At 43.1% G+C, this 18,204-nt stretch overlaps 1 protein-coding gene across 1 annotated transcript in view; it reads right to left on the reverse strand.

The window, feature by feature from the left end:
* HORMAD2 (HORMA domain containing 2) overlaps window positions 1-18,204 on the reverse strand; it is a 130,473-nt gene that overhangs the window by 52,970 nt on the left and 59,299 nt on the right. Inside the window, exons 6-7 of the mRNA XM_033956131.1 lie at window positions 11,185-11,205; window positions 11,067-11,093 (exon numbers count right to left, since the gene is read on the reverse strand). Of these exons, the coding sequence (XP_033812022.1) occupies window positions 11,067-11,093; window positions 11,185-11,205 (48 nt within the window). The remainder of the gene's footprint in view (window positions 1-11,066; window positions 11,094-11,184; window positions 11,206-18,204) is intronic.

Consider the following 18,204-nt stretch of genomic DNA (forward strand, 5'->3'; position numbering starts at 1 on the left):
CGCCCTGAGTGAGAAGAGGATAAAAGGTGGCCAGAGAAAGCATTTTGAACTTTTCCTTGACCAAGCATTTGTTGAGATCTTGGAGATCTAGTATGGGTCTGAGGTCTCCGTTTTTTTGGGAACCAGAAAATAGCGGGAGTAGAATCCCTGCCCCTTCTGATCTAGAGGAACTTCCTTTATGGCGTTCAGAAGAAGAAGGGATTGGACCTCCTGAAGGAGGAGGGAGGAGGGAGGACTGAGGTGTGTTCAAAGCAGACTCTTTTGGAGGACTTTGGGTGGGAAGAGTCTGAAAGTTGAGAGAATAGCTGTGGCGAATGATGTTTAGAACCCACTGGTCTGAAGTGATGATCTGCCAACGGCTGAGGAAAATAGAAAGACGTCCTCCTATGGGTTGAGGCAGAAGGGTTGATGGTAGAAGACTGGCTAGGCCCTGGAGAATGAAGTCAAAAGGGTTGAGTGGACTTCGGTTGTGCAGGAGGCTTCACCTGTTACTGCTGTGGCGCACGAGGTTGTTGGCGTTGATGCTGACGCTGGCGTCTAGGCTGCTGAGGAGCAGATGGTAAGGGTCTAGCAGAGTAGGGACGCTGATAGGCCAATTGTTGGCGAAAGGGCCGGACAGGTGGAGGCTTCTTCTTGTTCTTGAGAAGAGTGTCCCAGCGAGTCTCATGTGCCGACAATTTCTGTGTGGTGGAATCGAGAGAGTCACCAAATAACTCATCCTCGAGGCACGGAGCATTGGCAAGGCGGTCTTGGTGGTTGATATCAAGCTCCGAAACCCTAAGCCAAGCCAGATGGCGCATAGCCACAGCCATCGCCATAGCCCTCGAGGTGAGTTCGAAGGTGTCGTAAATTGAACGGACCATGAATTTTCTAAGCTGTAAGAGACTGGAAGTGTATTGGCGGAAAGCAGTGAGTTTCCGGTCAGGTAAGTATTTTTCAAAAGAACCAGTTGCTGAATGAGTGCTTCAAATGAAAGAAAAAATGAAAGGCATAATTACCGGATCTATTGGCAAGCATAGCATTTTGGTATAAACGCTTGCCAAACTTATCCATGGCCTTCCCCTCTCTGCCAGGAGGGACAGAAGCATAGACACTAGTGCCCACAGACTTTTTGAGAGTGGACTCAACCAATAAAGACTCATGCGGGAGCTGGGGTTTGTCAAAGCCTGGAATTGGAATGACTTTATATAAGGTATCCAACTTGCGAGGAGCACCAGGGATGGTTAAAGGAGTCTCGAGATTTTTATAGAAAGTCTCCCTGAAAATATCATGGAGGGGTAATTTAAGAAATTCCTTTGGAGGCTGATCAAAGTCCAAAGCGTCAAGGAATGCCTTAGATTTCTTGGATTCAGCCTCCAAAGGAATAGAAAGAGACTCACATATCTCCTTTAAAAAGGATGTAAAGGAGGAATGTTCCGGCCTAGAAGGTTCCCACAGAGAGGAGTCCTCCTCAACCGAAGAAACCTCGTCCTCAGAGAGCAAGGGCTTTTCAGAGTCATCCCACAGATCAGGATCCCGTACCTGAGAAACATGACCCCGGGAGTCCGGTGTCGAAAGCTCAGCGTGTCGGGTCTTGCGTACCGACTTCCCGGATCACAAGGAGGTGGCACCTGGAGAAGTTAAAAGTTGCCAATGTCGGGACTGATCGGACAAAAGTGGAGGCTCGGTTGTTTGAACAGCCCGATGAAGACCTCTCGGTTCCGCAGACAGTACCGGCATGGAAGCCGAAGAGGCAGAATGGACCGGTACCGAAAGACTGGAAGCCGACAATAGCGGCTGCTCCACGGCCGGTACCGGCAGCTCAGACCGGGCCAGAACTGGAAGGTTCGGTACCAACAGAGCAAGAAGGAGCTGCTGTAATTGCTCTTTAAGTTGGTCTTGAAGGACAGCTGCAATACAGTCATCCAAGGAAGGCACCGGTATCGCTTTCTTTTTCTGCGGTGCCGCTCGATGCCCAGAGGATGAGGAGGCCGAGGAGGATGCACTCACCTCTATAGGGGCGGAGCGTTTACGGGGGCGCCTCGAGGTCGGCAGGACTGGACTCTCTGCCACAGCGACCGGAGGACGCTCCAGGGAGAAAGGCTTCTTAGCCGGCTTACCTGGAGGGTGCGACGCCGGAACGGTGTCACGCAGTGTCGATGAAGTGGGCGCCGGTTGAGAAGCTGTCGACGCCGGTGTCGATGCCGAGGGATCAGCCATCGCGGCACCGAAGAGTAGTTTCTGTTGAAGCTCCCTGTTTTTTAAGGTGCGCTTCTTAAGAGTAGCACAACGGGTTCAGGTGGTAGCCCTATGATCCGGACCCAAGCACTGCAGACACCAATTGTGCGGGTCGGTCAACAAGATGGGGCGCGCACACTGTTGGCACTTTTTGAATCCTGGCTGAGGGGGCATGAAGGTGAACATGGCCTCCGCCAAATCGAAAGCGGAGGCTTCGATGGTGACAACAGGCCCCGCTGGGGCGAACCCGAGAAAATAAAAGAAAAGAAAAATGTATTTTTTATTTTTTTTTAGAGAAACTAAGAAAAAAAAGGAAGATAAGCTTCTAGAAGAAAAATATGCGAGCAGGAAGGCAAGCGAAAAATATTTCAACCTCTGGAGAAGATCCACCACCTGCCGTACCATGTGCTCCCCTTCCTACAAGAGGGAGCTCTGATAAGCCAATCATCCAGGGAAGGATGCACCTATAAGCCCATCCTGCAGAGGTGAGCTGTTACTACCTTCATCACCTTGGTAAAGGTGCTTGGGGCTGTGGCCAATCCAAAAGGCAGAGCCACAAACTGAAGTGTCACTAGAGCACATGGAATCTTAGATATTTTCTGTGATCCAGAAAAATGGGAATGTGAATATTTGCTTCCGTTAAATTCAAGGAAGCTAGGAATTCCCACAGCCACCATCGTGATGACTGATCTCTATGCTGAGACTGATCTCTATGCTGAAGTGGGGTACTCTTAGTGCCGTGTTCATGGACTTTAGATCCAGGATGTGCCTCCAATCTTCTGTGCCTTTCTTGGGCACTATGAAGTATATGTAGTATCTGCCAGAGCCTGATTCTTCTTCGGGCACTGGTTATATGACGTGTATGTCCAAGAGTCATTGTACATTCACTTGGACCCTGGCACTTTTTCTGGATAACCTGCTGGGGAACTGATGAACAGATCTGGAGGAAAACAAAAAAAATTCTATTTGGAGCCCTTCTGGAATGATGTCCAGCACCCAACGGTCTGATGAAATCTGTTCCCATTCCCTCCAGAAAGCCAACAGCCGCCCACCCATGGTGAGGAGCATGGCCGTCAACCTGCATCATTGTAGCTTTTTGCTGGCTGAGCTGCTGCATTAACCCGAGGGTTATTGGCATCTGTAGTTGCCACATCTCTGTCTAGACTCTTGGAAGGATCTCTGGGAAGAAAGATTGGAGGAAAATTGGCGGGATCTCCTAGAGGAATGAAAATTGTCACAGTGGAACATCAAACCCTGATGTCCAGAAGGATTTGGGATGGAAATCTGCCACACTGGTCATAAGGTCATCCAAACCCTTGCCAAAAAGTATGGCCTTGGAGGCTGAATCACCCACCCACTGCCTAACCCAGAGCATTTTGCGGGCAGAAACTTTGCTCATGACTCTTATGATGTCATAAATAGCATTGACCACATAATCCACTCCTTCCATAATCAAGTGGGACAGGCATCGTCATGCTCCGAAGGAGTACGCCTCAGTCTGGTATGACAGGCTCATGCCACATAGGAGGCAGCTTCTGCTGCTTTGATACCCAAAGCCAGCGCTTCAAACTGTCTTTTATGGACCACATCCACCTTATGATCCTGTGCATCCTTCAGCATCACTCCTCCCTCCCTAGGAAGGGAGGTACACTTAGTCACTTGCGCTACTGCAGAATCTACTTTCTGCTGTGAAAACAGCTGTTGAAAGTCCAGAGCCATAGGATAAAGCCTAGACATAGCTTTGGCTACCTTTAGAAATCCTTCAGGAAACTCCCATTGGTCAGTGACTAAAGAGGTGATGTCCAGTTGAACTGGAAAGAGGTAGCCTGTGCATTAAAGCAGCATATAAAGGAACACTGGGAGGTGGAGGGTTGCTGAGGATCCAGCTCCAACTCAGAAAGGGTGATCATCATTGTGATCAATAGCCTCCATGGCTTCTTGATCTCTGGTCCCTGAAAGAGACCACAAATCATCCAAAGATGCAGCAGATCCTTGCGATAATAAAGGCATGGAAAAAGACTTCCAGTTCACCCAGTTCTGCGCTGACTGGTCACTGACATTTAGAGTCGGCGTGATCTGAGGTGGAGAAGAGTGCTTGGCCCATGAATCCTTCTGTACCAGAGCTGATGCACCCACAGGCAGCACAACGCTTCCCAGGCCTGATAAGTAGGCTTTCCACAGGAGAATGATAAAATCTGAGAATCCCTGAACAGGAGGCCCCTGAGTGGGATGGCAAGGTCTCTTCTGTCTTTACACACTTGTGTTTTGCCCCCCTCGCTGCTTGTGCCCTCTAGATGGGATCTTTTCCCCAAAGGCCAGGCATTTGGGGATTCTAAAACCCTAGATAGTTCAAGAGAATCTGAGCCTGAAGCTTCTGCCCTTTCCTCCCTCGCCCCACAGCACGTGGAACACGACCACTCCTCAGCCAGCAAAGCTGCGCAAGAAATGCATGAATTAGGGCTAGATTGACCTGGGGACTCCATTACAGATGGTCCCTAGACAAAATGAGGGGTTTTGAGGCAAGAAAAAGAAAGATAAAAATCCAAGATGGTCGCTGCCAGAAAAATCACATTAAAAACAACCCATGGAAGCTTTACTAAAAATTTAAAAATAGCGAAAAAAGAGTTTTGGAGGTGGGAGAACCTAACTCTAACCCCCAAAACTGCCCTTTTCAGACCCCACCCCCACCAATTTTTCCCTTAGGGAATAACAGGAGTACTCACTGCGACTTCTGGTGTCTGTCAGCTTGCAGCAGCCTGCCTGCAGGGAAAGGATCTCTGCCTCAGGAAGTGCCAGGAACAAGTCCATCGATGGAAATTTTCTGGCTGCTGGTCATAGCAGCAATTAAAGCTTTATCGAAAAACAAGTCACCTGGTATCAATGATATTCCAACTGAATTACTCAAAGGCTCAGAAGGTGCTATTATGGACCTTACTTGACAGTGTCAACATATTTGGAAGGAATAAACATGGCCATCCAATTGGATAAGATCACTGTTCATAAATTATTATTATTATACCAAAGAAAGGTATTGCCAAATATTGTAACAACTATAGAACGACTGCATTATTTAAGAACATAAGAATATCCTTACTGGGTCAGACCAATGGTCCATCAAGCCCAGTAGCCCATTCCCACGGTAGCCAATCCAGGTCTCTAATAACTGGCCAAAACCCAAGGAGTAGCAACATTCCATGCTACCGATCCAGGGCAAGCAGTGGCTTTCCCCATGTCTTTCTCAATAACAGACTATGGACTTTTCCTCCAAGAAATTGTCCAAACCTTTCTTAAAACCAGCTACGCTATACGCTCTCACCACAGCCTCTGGCAACACAATCCAGAGCTTAACTATTCTCTGAGTGAAAAAATATTTCCTCCTATTGGTTTTAAAAGTATTTCCCTGTAACTTCATCAAGTGTCCCCTAGTCTTTGTAATTTTTGACGGAGTGAAAAATCGATCCACTTGTACCTGTTCTGCTCCACTCAGGATTTTGTAGACTTCAATCATATCTCTCCTCAGCCATCTCTTTTCCAAGCTGAAGAGCCCTAACCTTTTTAGTCTTTCCTCATATGAGAGGAGTTCCATCTCCTTTATCATCTTGGTCACTCTTCTTTGAACTTTTTCTAGTGCCGCTATATATTTCTTGAGATAAGGAGACCAGAATTGAATATAATACTCTAGGTGAGTGATAAGGAGACCTGAATTGAATGCAATACTCTAGGTGAGGTTGCACCATGCAGTGATACAGGGGCATTATAACATTCTCAGTCTTGTTAATATCAGGAAGTTCTGCTTCACGCAATGAGTGGTGGACACCTGGAATGCTCTCCCAGAGGAGGTTATTGCGGAATCCACCGTTCTAGGATTTAAAAGCAAACTAGATGCACATCTCCTTACGAGAGGCATAGAGGGATATGGGTGACTAAAATTATGCCAGGTGTACACCTGGCTGGGCCTCTGCGTGTGCGGATCACCGGACTTAATGGACCGAAGGTCTGATTCAGAGATGGCAGTTCTTATGTTCACCATCCCTAGCATCCTGTTTGCTTTTTTGGCTGCCGCCACACACTGGGCGGAAGGTTTCATCGTATTGTCTTCGATGACACCCAGATCCTTTTCTTGGGCACTAACCTCCAAGATGGACCCTAGCATCTAGTAACTGTGATTTGGGTTATTCTTTCCAATGTGCATCGCTTAGAATATTATGTAAAGCAATCAATCAAATTTTAATAAACTTGTAAACTTTGCATTTGTCCATATTAAATTCATCTGCCACTTGGATGCCCAGTCTTCCAATTTCCTACGATCTGCCTGCAATTTTTCACAATCTGCATGCGTTTTAACAACTTTGAACTGTTTAGGGTCATCTGCAAATTTAATCACCTCACTCGTCATTCCAATTTCCAGATCATTTATAAATAAGTTAAATAGCACCAGTCCCAGTACAGATCCCTGCGGCACACCACTGTTTACTCTCCTCCACTGATATTTCTGGGCCACAGACTGAAGTCCACCTGGTAATGTCCTAAGTTCCAACTGCTGAAGTTGCCGTCCAAGCTCACTCCAGCTTATCCAACCATCCTGTTGTTTGCAGGATATCTACCGTAATGTCTGGCCAGTAACACCCTCATGTTCCATGTTAGTGAAGTTCCCATTTATGCCCTCCCCAGCCCATCCAATACCAAATCACCACATATGGGACACAAACCGTACATATTTGTCCAATAATTTATATAATTTTTTTGTTTACTAGAGATCCTTTATGTTTATCCCACGCTTTTTTGAATTCCATCACCATTTTCCTCTCCATCACCTCCCTCGGGAGGGCATTCTAGCCATCTACCACCCTTACTCCTAAGTCTTCCTCCCTGCAACCTCAAGTTATGCCCTCTAGTTTTACCATTTTCCCTTCTCTGGAAAAGATTTGGTTCTATATTAATATCTTTCAAGAATTTAAACATCTGTATCAGATCTCCTCTGACCCTCCTCTCCTCTAAAGTATACATATTTAGGTCTTTCAGTCTCTTCTTGTATTTATTTTGGTTCAAAATCCTTACCATTTTCGTTGCCTTCCTCTGGACCACTTCAAGTCTTTTTATATCCTTCGCCAGGTACGGCCTCCAAAACTGAACACAGTACTCCAAGTGTGGCCTCACCAATCTATATATATAAAATCGGAGGTATGTATGTGTGTATGTATGTGTGTGTGTATGTGCCGCGATCATGCAAAAACGGCTTGACCGATTTGAACAAAACTTGGTATGCAGATCCCTCACTACCTGGGGTGATATGTTCTGGGGGTCTCGCGGCCCACCTGCACACGTGGGCGGAGCTACAAACAGAAAATCACATATCACCCATTCATGTCAATGGAAAAAATGTAAAAAGCTGCCATTCTCACATTAATTCAAAAACGGCTTGACCGATTTGAACGAAACTTGGTATGCAGATCCCTCACTACTTGGGATGATATGTTCTGGGGGTCTCTCGGCCCACAACTCTATGTTGCTTACTCAAGGGTGGGTTCACCCAACAATTTATATGTTCTTGCTCCTGGAGGTGAAACTAAATATGTTTTGCGTTAGTTGTATTGTATTCATTTTGTCAAATATTTCACATTATAATTTGAATATTGTACTTTTTATTAAGCTGTAAAAAAATAATTTCATTCACCACTATAAAGTATCTTTATTTGAATCCATTTACAGTGTTATTGCTATAATTAAATACCCGTGCAACGCCGGGGCATCAGCTAGTGACCTATAAAGGAGCATCAACACCTCTATTCTTCTGCTGGTTATTTCTCTTTCTATACAGCCTAGCATCCTTCTGGCTACAGCCACCGCCTTATCACACTGCTTAGATACCTTTAGATCCTCAGACACAAACACCCCCAAGGTCCCTCTCTCCGTCTGTGCTTATCAGCTTCTCATCTCCCAGCACATACCCTTGGATTTCTTCCAAGAATGGTCTAACGTCTAGCAACTAAAATTCAATGCGAAGAAGTACAAAGTGATGTATTTGGGGGGAAGAAATCCAAGCACATACCCTTGGATTTCTTCCAAGGGTATGTAATTGGATTTCTTCCCCCCAAATACATCACTTTGTACTTCTTCGCATTGAATTTTAGTTGCTAGACGTTAGACCATTCTTCTAACTTTTGCAGATCTTTTTTCATGTTTTCCACTCCCTCTAGGGTGTCCACTCTGTTACAAATCTTGGTATCATCCGCAAAAAACATATTAGTGACCTCGAGATACTGAAGTATTACTCTCCAAATAATTCAGCAACTACAGAACTTTGCCTTTTTTATTTCAGTCCTGTGGAGCAGAATGCTAGCAATCATACTTCTCGATTGATGTGGAAAGCCAAAATTACCTTTGGCAAAAAGGAAGGCACTGTGTGCAGAGAAATCCCTGCATCTGAAGTTTTGAGTTTTAAACAGCGTAGATAAGACACACACCTTACTGCAAGCTTTCAGAAGGAAAAACTGAAGAGGACAGCACACTTCATTGAGGAAGGAGGAGGAGCCGAAAACTGTGATAGATATCTTCTGCAAAGTGTGCAGGTTTGGATTCACTACCCACTTGTCCAGAATGACACATGTATTGTACTAGAAGTAGAGTTCAGAGAATTCTGCTCTGATTATGGTAATCACAGAAGGAAATTCAGATATATAGGAGCTTGATATTGAATAGAATGTATGGAGAATAATTTGAAGTGTCTAATCTAGACATTCCAAAATATTCATATATTCAGTGGAAAATTTGTAACTGCTACAAATGTTTCATTGCTACCAAATTATTTTATTAGTATTTACTATATTTATTTTGGACCACAATAAATGCCTTCCTAAAAACAACAAAAACCATCTTGGATAGCAGGTCTAGCTCTTCATGTCTATCTGTTAGGACATGGATGTACATTCCCTATTTAAAGTAGGGAATGAACATCTATTTTGAAGACTGCCCAAGTTCCATCCAAAATATGCTCCCTTGCCATAGGGATGGTCTTCAGATTTAGATGTTCATATCTCAGTTTTGTAAAATTGGGATTTAAAGACATTTATGCAAAATGAATATCTAAATGCCAGTTTTTGAACAACTAAACCATAACAGTGTTTTTAAGATAAGCACTATAATGTTGCATTACTGTTAATGCACTTTACTGCATAGGCCCCATAGGGAATCAGGCCTGTTGTATTATAAACCTTTACTGATGGTAGGAGCCAAGGAAAATGGCATCTACCACATGTAAAAGTTAGGCACCGTTTGTAGAACTGCATCTAGCAATGCTTAAATCGAATTAGACGCTGCTATATTAGGCCAGGGTTTTCCTGGCCTAATATACTGGTGCCTAACATAATAATAATAATAATAATAACAGCTTATATACCGCAATACCGTGAAGTTCTATGCGGTTTACAAAGATTAAGCAAAGGTACAAATTGATTGACTTTAAGAGGGGAGGAAGAAAGAGGGTTAATAGGACAGGAAATCCATTTTTGAGGAGAGAGTGATCAATAGAACAAGTTAATCGCTATAGAGGGGAGAGAGAAGAGAGGATCAGTTGTCTAGATACTTTAGGAACAGGTGTGTTTTCAGACGTTTCCTAAATTCCTCATAAGTAGTGGGCGAAAGCAATTGTTCTAGGTCTTTACCCCATGATGCTGCTTGGTGCGAGAGAAGATGTTCATGGTGTTTTTTCAGTTTACAACCTCTCACCGGGGGGGAAACTAAGTTGGAATGTGAGCTTCTCTTGTGTCTATTGGCTGAGAAGATGAAAAGGTCAGTTATATATTTAGGGGCAAGTCCGTGTAGTGCTTTGAAGCAGAAGCAGGCAAATTTAAACTTTACGCGCGCCTCCATTGGCAGCCAATGCAGCTGCCGGTAGTAGGGTGTCACGTGTTCAAACTTCCTCAGCCCAAAGATCAGTTTGACCGCTGCATTTTGCATCAATTGTAAACGCTGCATGTTCTTTTAGGAAATTGCTAAATAGGCGATGTTACAGTAGTCAAGTAGACTCAGTACGAGGGATTGGACTAGGGTTCTGAATGCCGCTGTATCGAAATAAGCTTTAATGGATCTGAGTTTCCAGAGAGTGAAAAATCCCTTTCTGATCAAGGAGTCCACCTGGTCTCTCATGGTTAGGCACTGATCCAAAGTTACACCTAGTATCTTTATGGTAGGTTGGATAGGGTAATTAAGATTATTGATACATAGTGGTGATTTGGTGTCAAGCGGATGTGGCGAAGCAACGAAGAAAGTTGTCTTTTCTGAATTAAGTTTGAGTCTAAAGGTTGTCATCCAGTGCTCCATCACGTTCTGAAGCTTTAGGAATAGTTTCAGAGATAGAATTAACGAATGGGATGATGATCGTAAAATCATCTGCATAACTAAATAGTTTTATCCCTAACTGGGTTAGCTGCGTGCCTAGTGAGGACATGTAGACGTTGAAGAGCAATGGAGATAACGGAGACCCTTGTGGCACACCGGATGGATTGCTCCTACCGGCACTTAACTCAATCCACGCCCAAACTCTACCCCTAAACTCCACCTCTACCACACCTACTTTCCTACTGAGTTATGTGCCTACTGGCTCATTAATTTTTTTATATTGCTTTTTAATGGTGCTTTCAATTATCTGCACCAATTAAGCCAATTAAAAATAATTAAGTTTGGTGCCTACAACTGTAAGCGCCTTTTATAGAACCAGGGCCTTCCTGCATATGTAATTAATACTCTTTCTGATTACAACCTACTATGCCCATGATCACCTATGTGAATCTTCATGTATTTTATACATAGTAATATATATCCATGCTATATGTTGACTTTATTTTACTTACCTCCGGATCCTTGGGATTTGTGTAAAACTTTTAAGAAATAAAAGAAAGTGTATTTGTGATTATTTTTCACATTTTAAAACTCTCTATCAATATTTAGGGTTGCTTTGTTTTTACTCACTTCTAAGACTGCCATACGTAGCTGAAAAAGAAAATATCTGCCATTATTATTCAAATCACAATTATGACATTAATATAAAGGACTATCTAAAGCTTAGTAGGACCTGCAGTTAAGGAAAAAAGCTAAGAAACCAGAGAGTGTGGCACAGTGGTTAAAGTTACAGCCTCAACACCCTGAGGTTGTGGGTTCAAACCCGCATTGCTCCTTGTGACCCTGGGCAAGTCACTTAATCCCCCCATTGCCCCATATATATTAGATAGATTGTGAGTCCGCCGGGACAGAGAGGGAAAACTGCTTGAGTACCTGAATAAATGCATGTAAACCGTTCTGAGCTCCCTTGGGAGAATGGTATAGAAAACTGAATAAATAAATAAACTAGGGGAAGTGGGGGTGTTGTTAGAATATATGCCTCCTATCCTCGGAGAACACCTACTAAAGGTGAGTAACTTTGCTTTCTCCGAGGACACGCAGGCATGATATTCTTACATCTGGGACTCCCAAGCTGCCAGGATGGTGCTTCTGAGAAGAGGGCTATTGTTTCAAGTTTTTATTCATTTACTACCCCGCTTATTAGAAATCCTTCTAGGTGGTTTACAATCTTAATACAAATAAAAACAAAATCAACAATGAAGAACTACAATATAGATTTAAAAGTTGAGGGGGGGGGGTCATACAATATGAAAGTGCTACTTGTGTTAAACAAAGCTTTACCTGTCTTGTTAGTATAATCCTCTAATCAAATAATTTTAGGAATATGCATCATGGAAAAAAAAAGTGCACATGCTCAAGGCCCAGGCAAGAGGCAGGAACTTCTTTCGCCGGCACCGGCACATCCTGTGGGCTGCATGCTGGTGCCAGATGGGGTAAGGCTAAATGCTGTTCAGGCGGGCGGTGCTGGTTCGCAGGGGGGGGTGGAGCAGCACCGCTGGCCTTGGGGGGGATGGGGGTGGGTGGGAACATATCAAGCGAGTTTCCTTTACTTCCTATGGGGAAACTTGCTTTGATATACAAGTAATTTGGTTTACGAGCATGCTTCTGGAATGAATTATGCTCGTAAACCAAGGTTCCACTGTAATTGTAAGTTCACTGGAAGTGAATTCCTGAGAAAAGGACCATTAACTGCAAAAGTAGATTGTCAAATATGCTCATGTTAGAATTACTAATCGCTTATGTTCCGCTGAACACAGTAGTTCTTTGTGGAACATAAGGTGTGAGATGTTGCAGTAAATAACTTGGTTTGTTTGGTTGTAATACCTTAAAAACCAATAATAATATTTTGTATGTAATCCGATGTTTATTGTTTATAATCTTTTGTAAACCGCGTTGAACTTACGGTTAAGCAATTAAGAAGCACAATATTATGTTATGTTATGTTATGATGTTTAATTGGTAACCATTGAGATTTTCTGAATTGTCAACTACCATGAACCTGGCAAATCTGAAAGGATTGCAGGGTAAATTAGCATTTAAGAAGAGAATAAATTTTGCAGAACTGCTTGTTCAAACCGACTATCCCATCTGGAATGATTCTCCAAACAGTAATGCGAAATGAAGGTATGTATTGAGGACCAAATGGCTGCTTTGCAGCTGTCTTCCATAGGTGTTGAATGATGGACTACTGAAGTCGCCATAGTGCAAACCTTATAAGCAGTGACACGGCCTTCAAGCATCAACCCAGCCTGAGCATATGCGAAGGAGATACAGTCCACTAGCCAAGTAGAGATGGTTCTTTTGGTGACAGGAGCTCCAGGTCTGTTAGGGTCGAACGACACAAAGAGTTGAGTGGTAGTTCTGTGAGGCTTGGTATGATCCAAATAGTAAGCTAGTGCACGTTTACAATCCAATGTGTGAAGAGCAGCCTAACCAGGGTGAGAATGTGGTCTCGGGATGAAGACAGGTTAAGATGGACTGGTTAAGATGAAATTCAGAGGACTCTCAGGTAAATTTTGAATGTGTGTAAAGAACCACCCTATCATGGTAGATCTGATACCCCTGCTGTCACCAGCGTAAGTTATGTTTCGTCCCCAGAGACCAGGAGAGCTACTTCTGCAGAAAGTGCTGCTATGGTGACCACCTGGAGATAAGAGAGTCCTGTAGAGGCCACATATGCGCTCTCACCCAGGGGACAACTTCCAGGGAGACCGCTATTGAGCCTAGTACCTGCAACTAATGCCAGGCTGTGGGGTTTGATAAGGCCAGGATCTCTGAGATCTACTTCCTGAGTTTATGTTTGTGTGGCTAGGGAAGAAAAACATGGCCCAATGCTGTGTTGAAGTGGACTGCAAGATATTCCAAGTACTGAGTTAGCTGGAGCTGACTTTTCTGGAAGCTGACTATCCAACCAAGTCTCTGGAGGAGATCCACCACCTGTCGCACTGTGTGCTTGCCTTCCTGAGAGGTCCAGGTAAGGATGCACCTGTATGCCCATCCTGTGGAGGTGAGCTATTACTACCACTATGGAAAAAAAAATAGCTGACACCAATGTTCCCTCTAATTTTTCATAGGCTGTGTGCGCAAAAAATTTTATCTGTGCGCATTTTAAAGAAAAACTAAATTTGTGTGCGCTATAAAAATGATTGACAGAGGGCCCGGAGTTCAATTATGGGCATTTATAGGTAAGTCTTTGAGTTTAGTCTGAATTAACGAAAAAACAATGTAATTTTAGTTACACTTTGTTAGTTACACTTTATGTAACATAAAGTCTCATTTCAATAAACATAAATTATGTTTCATTGAAATGTTCCATTGAGCACTACCTATAAATAAGGTATCATCGTACTTTATACTTAAAATTTAGAAAATAACAGCAATTTAGTTTTCAAAGTTTTTCCCTGCGATCTTTCATATTTATCCAGTCCGAATAAATTCTGTCAAGATCTGTTGAGCCTCCATCTTGAAGGTGACTCTTAACACGCATCAGCATTTCCAAATGCTCTAAATGTAAACGATTCCTTTGTTTAGTTTTCAAATTGTTCATTAGACTAAAACCACGCTCACAATCTGAACTAGATGCTAAGAATATGACACCAATGTCCATCAATTTTGCTAAATCTGCAAATTGATCATTCTGAAATGCAAATTTCATCATATCTGGAAAGCTGTTTATCAGATTGCTTTTGATTTTTTCTGCAACAAGGAATTTAAAGTCATTGTATTGCTGAATAATAATACTTTCCTCCGGAAGAAATTGTTTATACTTTAAACAAAGAGATCTGATATGTCCATTTCCGAAGTCAAAGTCGCATTGTGATATTGCTGTACAGTCAAAAGCAGACCATTCCTCAACTTCATTTTCAGGAAATCTTTCACCCAGATGCAAACATAGGATGTTGATGAAGGTTAATCTGGAATTAGTATCCACTGAAACTTTTTCTCCAGACCTCATCCTGTTGTCAAGAAGACTATTGACTTTATCAGTCCACTTAACCTTGTCACCTAAGTATTGCATTCGAAGTTTGTTCAATTTACCCTGTGCAAGATGATAAGCTTCCTATGGTGTCAAACCACATTTTTGAAATGCCATGATTAAGGAAGCCATTTCTGATAAGACATCATTCAAAACTTCAAGTGTAATATGAAATTATTCACTGTTCAGCTTCTTATAGCAGTACTTTGCAATAGGATCTTTCTTTGTCTTCTTCAAAATATTTTAATAGGGGATCATAATTTCGAATAATTGCTTTAAGTGCAAAGTGTCTAGATAACCAGCGCACTTCATTCAGAGGTCTGAAAGCAATTGACTCACATTCAGATGCATCTGCTATTTCTTGAAATTTGTATCGTTTAGTAAAAGACCGACAGAACACCGTGTACACAGTTCTCATTACAGTTTCTACTTCTTTCTTCAATTTTACTTCTTTCCATAAATCAGAAAGTCCCAAATCTTCCCAATGTGCAACACAATATTGCTGCACTAAATGTGGAATGTCTTTTCTCAGCTGTGCTGCAACACCATCTATTTTGCCCAACATAACAGAGGCACCATCAGAGGTGAACATAACCATTTTATTCAGGTCAAGTTCATGTTTCCTATAGAATTCCCTAATTGCTGTTACCATTGATGTAGCATCACATGCTTCCAACTGTAGCATCCCACCAAATGATGTCCTATACTTATTTGAATTGACTGGCCGATACTTAAAATAGAGTATTAAGTACTTGTTGACAGAAATGTCTGTGCTTTCATCAACAGTTAACGTATGATATCTTGCTAATTTAATGTCTGCCATTGTGCAAGACTTGCTTGACCCCATTTGATCGTGATTGGCGTGTGTTTGTTATCTTTTATGCAGTTTGCTTTATACCTTAACCACCATGGACCCCTGAGGAAGGCGTGTTATCTGAAAGCGTGTTATCTGGCTATAAGTTTGTATATGTTACTGCATTTATTAATAAACAACGCCTGCATCTTGTACATTATCTGCAGTCTGTTCGTTGTTTTCTGCTTGCTGTTGTTTACTGCAGACTACGTTGGATTTCCTTTCTCTCTTTTGTGCATTCACAGCTGAAGCGCCAGGAGTGGGACCGCAGAAGACAAACGTGAATAGGGATGGAGGATTAATAGACCCTGATTGATTTTCAGAGGGTTGTGTTCGTGAGGAGCTATCTAAAATAAAGGTAGACAAAGCGATGAGGCCGGATGGTTCACATCCGAGGGTGCTGAAGGAACTTAGGGAAGTTCTAGTAGCTCCACTGACTGACCTTTTCAACGAGTCTCTAGAGTCAGGAGTGGTACTGGAGGACTGGAGAAGGGCGGATGTGGTTCCTCTCCACAAAAGTGGAAGTAAGGAAGAAGTAGGGAATTACAGGCCGGTAAGTCTAACTTTTGTGGTAAGCAAATTAATGGAAACACTTTTAAAACAGAGAATGGCCAAATTTCTGGAATCCTGTGGATTACAGGACTGGAGGAAATATGGATTCACTAGAAGTAGGTATTGTCAGACAAATCTGATCAATTTTTTTGACTGGGTGACCAGAGAATTGGATAGAGGATATGCACTAGATGTGGTGTATTTAAGATTTTAGCAAAGCCTTCGACAGTGTTCCACATAGACGTCTAATAAATAAACTAAGTTCCCTTGGGATGAGTCCTAAAGTGAGGGGCTGGGTCAGGAACTGGTTGAGTGGAAGGCAACAGAGGGTAGTGATCAATGGAGATCATTCTGAGGAAAGGGAAGTTACCAGTGGTGTGCCTCAAGGTTCTGTTCTTGGGCCTGTTCTTTTTAACATTTTTATAAATGATATTGCTGAAGGGTTGTTGGGTAAGATTTGCCTCTTTGCGGATGATACCAAAATATGCAATACAGTAGACACACCGGATGGTGTGAATAACAAGAAGACCTAGCGAAGCTTGAAGAATGGTCTGAAATTTGGCTGCTAAAATTTAATGCTAAGAAATGCAAGATCATGCATTTGGGCTGCAAAATCCCAAGGGAATGGTACAGTTTAGGGGGTGAAGAACTTATGTGCATGATGGAAGAGCGGGACTTTGGTGTGATTATATGTGATGATCTTAAGGTGGCCAAACAGGTTGAAAAGGTGACAGCGAAAGCTAGAAGGATGCTAGGTTGCATAGAGAGAGGTATGGCCAATAGAAAAAGGAGGTATTGATGCCTCTGTATAAGACTCTGGTGAGACCTCATTTAGAACATTGTGTACAATTCTAGAGGCCGCACCTTCAAAAAGATATAAAAAGGATGGAGTCGGTCCAGAAAAAAAGGCTACTAAAATGGTGTGTGGTCTTCATGATAAGGCGTATGGGGACAGACTTAAAGATTTCAATTTGTATACTTCAGAGGAAAGGCGGAAGAAGGGAAATATGCTAGAGACGTTTAAATACTTACATAATATAAATGTGCATGAGTCGAGTCTCTTTCATTTGAAAGGAAACTCTGCAATAAGAGGGCATACGATGAAGTTCAGAGGTGATAAGCTTCGGAGTAATCTGAGGAAATACTTTTTTACAGAAAGGGTGGTAGATGTGTGGAACAGTCTCCCGGAAGAGGTGGTGGAAACAAAGACTGTGTCTGAATTCAAGAGGGCCTGGGATAGGCATGTGGGATCTCTCAGAGAGAGATAGAGAAAGAGATACTGGTTACTGCGGATGGGCAGACCAGATGGACCATTTGGCCTTTATCTGCCGTCATATTTCTATCACTTTGGTAAAGGTGCTAGGTGCCATGGCCAATCCAAAAGGGAGTATCACAAACTGGAAGTATCAGTGGAGGACATGGAATCTTAGATATCTTCTGTGATCTGGAAAGATGGGAATGTGAAGACAGGCCTCTGCTAAATCCAGGGAGGCTAGGAATTTCCATGGATCCATTGCCACGGTGACTGAGCGGACCGTTTCCATATGGAAGCAGGGAACTCTCAGTGCTTTGTTCATAGACCTTAGGTCTAGTAAAGGCCTCCAATCTTCTGTGCCTTTCTTGGGCACTGTGAAGTATATGGAGTATCTGCTGGAGCCAGTTTCTGCATTGGGGACTGGCTTTATGGCGAGTATATCCAAGAAACATTGTACCATCGCTCGGACCTTGGCCTCCTTTTCTGGGCAAACTTGAGGGGAATCAATGAACAGATTTTGGGGAGGGCAAGAAAACTCTTATCTTGTGCCCTTCCTGAATAATGTCCAGCATCCAGTGATCTGATGAGATCTGTTCTCATTCTGCTGATGTGGGAGGTGGCCATCGACCTGGTATCATTGTGACTTTTTGTTGGCTGAGCCATCATGGGAACCTGAGGATTGCTGGCATCTAATTGCCAAATCTCTGTTTGGACCCCTAGAAGGACATCTAGGAAGAGGAATCAAAGGAAAACTGGCAGAATTTCCGAGAGGAACGAAAATTGCCTGTGCTGCCCAAGGTGGAACAACGCCCCCTGCTTTCCAGGAAGGATTTGGGACGATGATCTGCCATGCTGATCATCAAGTCATCCAAACCTTTGCCAAAGAGCATCTGCCTCTTAAAGGGTAATTGCTGAGTGGCCTTAGAAGTTGAATCTCCCTTCTACTGTCTGATC

This window comes from Geotrypetes seraphini, chromosome 8 (genome assembly GCF_902459505.1).
Source record: "Geotrypetes seraphini chromosome 8, aGeoSer1.1, whole genome shotgun sequence".
In the NCBI taxonomy this organism is placed as follows: Eukaryota; Metazoa; Chordata; class Amphibia; order Gymnophiona; family Dermophiidae; genus Geotrypetes; species Geotrypetes seraphini.